At 42.2% G+C, this 6,460-nt stretch overlaps 1 protein-coding gene across 1 annotated transcript in view; it reads left to right on the forward strand.

The window, feature by feature from the left end:
- LOC101847188 (carnitine O-acetyltransferase) overlaps positions 1 to 6,460 on the forward strand; it is a gene marked incomplete in the record, with an annotated part of 55,566 nt that overhangs the window by 28,117 nt on the left and 20,989 nt on the right. Inside the window, 1 exon segment of the mRNA XM_013082948.2 lies at positions 3,314 to 3,505. Within this exon segment, the coding sequence (XP_012938402.1) occupies positions 3,314 to 3,505 (192 nt within the window).

Genomic DNA, 6,460 nt, shown 5'->3' on the forward strand with positions numbered 1-6,460 from the left:
TTCTCTTTTTTGAGGGGGGGGGGTGGTATTATGATTTTGGTAGAACAGATAGAAAATTGATTTCTGTCCTCATGTAAGTAACTCAGAAAGGCCAAAAATGTATATAATGTTGTTGTAATTGTAAAGAAGCTATTTTGTGTTGCTGTCCCACAAATGGTTTACTGCCCACTGCCCAGCTTTGTAAATTGCGTCGAATTGGGAGACAGCTTTATCTAATATTTAAACAAAGCATGAATTTTTCTTTTGACAATATTATTTGTCTGAAAAGGATAATCACTGGTTTCTAAAAAGCTTTAGAATTAATGGAGAAGTACATTTGTAATAATTATTTGTCATGTATTCATATGCTTTATCAAACTATTAGTTTGATTTCTTTTAGTAAACTTCCTAAGTGGGTGGTTGGTGGGTGCTCTGGTGTGGTTTTCTCCTTCTTATCTATCAAACACATATCGTCCTGATCTCTGCTCCTTTTTAAAATTTGTTACTCTCTTGTAACACATCTAATCTTTTTATATGACCTCATAGTGTTGCGAGTGCCGTAAAACTTTTACTAAAACCGAATACTTCCTGTCAAATTGTATGAATTTCTGTCCGTCCTTTTGATTGTTTTTCACGTGGGTGGTTGGCGGGTGCTCTGGTGTGGTTTGCTTCTTCTTTCCTAACAAACAGCTATCGTCTTTATCTCCCCTCCTTCTTTTTTGTGTTTGTTACTCTCTTGTAATACCCCTAACCTTTGGCACTTATATGACGCTATTGTGTTACAAGTGCCGTAAAACACTTACTAAAACTAAAACTAAAACGATTGTTTTTCACAAAGACGTGTACTGGGAAACCCAAGTCAGAATGTAGCGCTCACACCACCGAATCGTGCCGGCTGGGCGATAAAACAAATACATGTACCCAGACTAACAAACGTCTTATGTCCGATGTGGGCGTAAAATCGGAGGTCCCGACTTGTATACATGATGTACTACTACCGGAATTGTTCATGTATGTTTAAAATGCAATTGAAGTCAGAGGCAGAGACATTGACATTAAACGAACAGTATCGGTTACTGCTTTCTGTGACCCCTGCCAAGTGGAAGATTTTTGTCCTTGACCATATTAATTGGCTGTGGCGATTGCAGATGCAGGTCACTAGAAAGAGGTAATTAATGCTCATTTCCTAGGAAACTGGTTTTTTTTTGTGTGTATGTGTGTGTATGTGTATGTGTGTGTGTGTGTGTGTGTGTGTGTGTGTGTGTGTGTGTGTGTGTGTGTGTGTGTGTAGAAGTGGCGTAAAACGAACTTGCAATTAAACATACGACTCACTTCTTTACTTCTCCTATTAAATCTGGTTTGATTGGGTTTTTTTACGACACGGACTTGAAGCCTGTGGCTTTTTGTTTAACTCATTGAAGACGCCAGTCCTGCCTTGTCAAATGCTTGGAAAAGCTTAACTTCGTTTAATCCATACAGGTTTTCCAGTTTTGTTTTCTTTTGAAGAAATTTAGAAAGGCAGGCAACAGCATTTATATTAATATGAAATGTCAAATGTTGTGTTTGTGGTTTGTGTATGTGGGCTTGAAATGTGCCACAACAGTGAATTTGAACTGCTTTTGGTCGGACAAATCTGTCTGACGCGTCCTTAAAGTGTTAAATACGGCTTAACGTTAATTGACTCTGACGCTGTGTTTTGACTACAGCGTTGTATTTTGGTTGTGGCGTTGTATTTGAGCGTGACATTATGATGTATTGACTGTGGTGTTAGGTTTTCAACATTGACTTCGCATTTGTAAAAAAAAAAAAAAGGAAGAAGAAAAAGAAGAAGAAGAAGAAGAAGAAGAGGAAGAGGAAGAGGAAGAGGAAGAGGAAGAGGAAGAAGAAGAAGAAGAAGAAGAAGAAGAAGAAGAAGAAGAAGAAGAAGAAGAGGAGGAGGAAGAGGAAGAAGAAGAAGAAGAAGAAGAAGAAGAAGAATTCAAGAAATAAATTACTGGCCTCAAGGGGTTGAACTTGGAGATTACACTTTTGACCTCTCAGTGGATATGGGTGGCTGGAAGACGCCACTGACATGTCCTACTTCTTTACTCTTCTTTTATTTTTGTCTATCAGTCTTTTTATTTCTTCACACTAAATGACCGTTACTGTGCCAATGTGCTTCTCTACACTAAGGTGAAACTGATTGCCTGATGCTCTTATTACGACTATACCCGTGATACCCATATCTTGTTGAATGCTATTGATGTTCATCTTGACCTGTGCAGCAACAGGCGAGCTAGTTGCAGTTTCTTGATCAATGTCTCTCTGCGGCTATGGTGTAGTTGGCCTAGGTTCGAATGCACAATGGGGTTTTATTGAATTTTTTTTCTTCTTCTTTTTTTTGGGTGGGTTGGGGGGGGGGGGGGGGTCTCAACGCCGTCCACATCTGAGGTCGCCCTTCGTTTACTTCGATCGGCCCCTGTCGGAAATGATCTTTGCATTAAAGGTCCCACCACTTAAATAATCTTATAGTGTTCAAACGAGCGTTAAAGCCATGCCGTTTCATACCTTTCATAAAAAAGGGGGAGGAAAACAAAACAAAAAAAGAAGCAAACCAGAAGAGCCCACAAAAAACCGCTGCACCCCACTCTCCACCCCCTCCTCCAACCTGTCCTGGCTCAAACTCGGCGCGTGGGTGGTTGATGGGTGCTCTGGTATGGTTTGCTTCTTCTGTCCTATCAAACGTATATCGTCTTTATCTCCCCTCCTTCTTTTTTGTGTTTGTTACTCTCTTGTAATACCTCTAATCTACGGCTTTTATATGACCTTATTGTGCTGCAAGTGCCGTAAAACACTTACTAAAGAAAAACGAAACTCAGCGTATAACCTGATAATATTTCGGACACGCCGTTATCTTACTTGGTATCATGTGGACAACAGAATGGGGGGGGGGGGGCTGGTTTGAATCCCAGCTGGGCGTTCAGAGCTTAGCTTGTTTTGGGGAGGGGAGAGTTGTTTTTTTTTAAGGCTCTTCATCCATTTGGCTATGCCCGGTCAAAAATTGATATTAAATTAAATTCGGAAGTCTCGCATCTTAAATAACCCTTCTTAGGTGTTGAAAGGGGCATTGAACCTATACAGTGGGTGGTTGGCGGGTGCTCTGGTGAGATCTGCGGCTTCTTTCCTATCAAACATCTATCGCCCTTCTCTCTCCTCTTCCTTTTTGTGCTTGTTACTCTCTTGTAACAGCACTAATCTTCGGCACTTACGTGGCCTCATTATGTTGCAAGTGCCGTAACCCGCTTTCTAAATCTAAACCAATACAGTGATCACTGGCCTATGTTCGTGTCTCCAGCTGCAAGCCGCCACTGCCTTCAGCAAGATGGGTCTGGAGGGCACGCCCAGGATTCCCGCCAAAGGCCGTACCTTCAGTGTCCAGTACTCTCTGCCCCGTCTGCCGGTTCCGCCCCTTGACCAAACCCTGAGGAAGTACCTGGAGACTGTGCAACCCATTCTGACTGATGACCAGTTGGAGTCTACCAAACAGGTGAGTTTTAATGTGTGTGTGTGTGTGTTTTGGGTGTGTGTGTGTGTTTGTGTTGTGTGTTTATGTGTATGCGCGCGCGAATGTGTGTGTGTGTGTGTGTGTGTTTGTGTTGAGTGTTTATGTGTATGCGCGCGCGAATGTGTTTGTGTGTATGTATGTATGTATGTATATGTGTGTGTGTGTGTGCGTATGCGTGTGCGTGCGTGCTCATGTATGTGTTTGTATATTTTAGAATATGTGCCCGCGCGTGTGTATAATATGCGGTACCTACGTGCATTTATGCGTGCTTATCAAAGACAGGGGCAACGACCAAAATAACCTCAGCAACAACAACAGCTTCATCATTTACCAAACTTACAACTAGAATAACAACAGTCAGAACAACAGGTTAACACACAAAAACAATAACCACCACCACCACAACAACAACAACAACAACAACAACAACAACAACAACAACAACGGAAACAACAGCTGCAACGGCAGCAAGAGCAACAACAAAGCAATGATGACATCATCATCAACAACAACAACAACAACAACAACAACAACAACAACAGCAATAACAGCGACCAACACAAGCACACAACAATATTGACAATAAGGCCTACTACAGTTATAACACTCGTAACAGAAAAAACAATAACAACAAAGCAACAACAACAATAACGACAGCAGCAACAACAATAACGACAGCAGCAGCAGCAGCAGCAGCAACATCAACAACAAGAGCAGCAGCAGCAGCAACAGCAATAACAGCGACCAACACAAGCGCAACAATAATGACAATAAGGCCTACTAAAGTTATAACACTCGTAACAAAACCCCCCTGCAACAACGACAAAGCAACAACAACAACACAACAACAATAACAACAGCAGCAGCAGCAACAACAACAACAACAACAACAACAACAACAACAACAACAACAACAACAACAGCAGCAGCAGCAACAACAACAACAGCTGGTAACAAACTTTGGATTAGGATGAAAGAAGAGCTTACACTGACGGACACGAAACCCAGAGATTGAAGAGCTACGGCCTCTGTTTGGGTTTTGCCCTCTATTGAACTCTGGTTTCTATTTGTTGTTTGGGTTTTGCCTTAGAGAAGTCTGGCCTTTGTTTGGGTTTTGTCCAATAGAACTCGGGCCTCTGTTTGAGTTTTGCCCTAGCACTTTGGCCTCTGGGTTTTGTCCTATCCATAGAGCTCTGGCCTCTATTTATGTTTTGCCATATATAGAGAAATCTGGCCTCTGTTTGGGTTTTGCCATATATAGAGAACTCTGGCCTCTGTTTGGGTTTTAAAGAAGTCTGGCCTTGCCCTATAGAACTGTGGCCTCTGTTTGGGTTTTGCCATATTATATAAAACTGTGGCCAGGGAGTCGCCGTTTGTCAGTTGACGTTGTCGGGTGACCCTGGTTCGAGCCCCCAATATGGCGTCTTTGAACTTGGGTTATTTTGGAGGGTTTCCAAGATACCCCTTATACTTGGCTCCGTCCTATCGGAAATGTGCGTTAAATTCGGAGGCCCCGCCTTTCCAATGAACTTGCAATGTTGAAAAAGGAGTTAAGCCCGTCCCACATCCATCCATCCATCCATCCATCCATCCATCCATCCATCCATCCATCCATCCATTCTTTAGCTAACGGTGGCCACTGCTCATTTTTTGGTAACTGTCTTACGGCGCTCGCAACTGCATAAGGCCGTATTAGCGCGCGGGACACACCAAACATTTTGAATTAGTAGGAAATTTTGAATGTTGCCCGGGTGGCGGCCGAAGCCTACTCTTATAGATTTTGGACCATCAAGGGATCTTTAACGTGCGCAAGTTGCACACGGGACCTCCGATATTTTTCGCCCTTGTCCGAGAAGGCTAGGTGTAGATCTTTCCTACCAGAAGATCAGGGATGTGGCTGACCTCTAGGCCACGAGAGAGCCCCCCCCCCCCCTCCGATCCTTGAAGTGAGCTGTGTGAATTGCAGTCTTCTGAAACCGTTTACATTATTGTCTTCGTAATTAAATACGGAGGGGTGGAGGGGGCGGGGCCCAAGAAGGGTTCCTTTTCTTATGTCAGCATTGTATGCATGTATTGTTTTTGCAACCTCCCAAATTTTTATTCACTACTATTACTATTTGTAGAAAAGTTTTTTTTCTCATATCTGGCACGATGTTGTGGATTCAGGCTCTCGTCGAAATAATCAAAGTGAAGAAACTTGCATTTGTCCGCAGATTTGTGAATTTTTTATCAAATTTTTGTTTTTTGGCTCAACACCTTTCATGCCCATTGAAGAACTTATTTCTGTGTGGATTTTTCTTAAAGATGTTGATTAAAGGCACACAAAATGTAAATTTTCAGTTACCGCGGACTCTAAAGCGAAGGAAATAACTAATCTTTGGCGGCCATTTTCTCACTAATTTTACCTCTGAAAACAGGTGACCCCCACCTCCTTCATTCGCAAATATCCGGACTTGTATTCAAGATAAATGGATATTTTTTTCATCCTAATATAAACAAGTGAACAAGCTTTAAGATGATGCCAATAACTCTACATGCCCAAAAATTGACGAGAGCCTGATTCCACCACGCTGCCTCACATATGTTTTTCCCAACTGTTCAGCTGTCGGTCGTGGGCAATACTTTCAAAATTGATTTATGAGTGAAGTGGTCATTCGCTCGTTGTTTTTGTTTTCGTTCTGGATTTTTTCATGTATGTTTAAAATGCTATTGAAGTCAGAGGTAGAGACATTGATTGACATTAAACGAACAGTATCGGTTACTGCTTTCTGTGACCCCTGCCAAGTGGAAGATTTTGTCCTTGACCATTTTAATGGGCTGTGGCCATTGCAGATGCAGGTCACTAGAAAGAGGTAATTACTGCTCATCTCCTAGGAAACTGGTTTTTTTTTTGTGTGTGTATGTGTGTTTGTGTGTGTGTGTGTGTGTGTGTGTGTG

This window comes from Aplysia californica, unplaced genomic scaffold (genome assembly GCF_000002075.1).
Source record: "Aplysia californica isolate F4 #8 unplaced genomic scaffold, AplCal3.0 scaffold00201, whole genome shotgun sequence".
Classification (NCBI taxonomy): Eukaryota; Metazoa; Mollusca; class Gastropoda; order Aplysiida; family Aplysiidae; genus Aplysia; species Aplysia californica.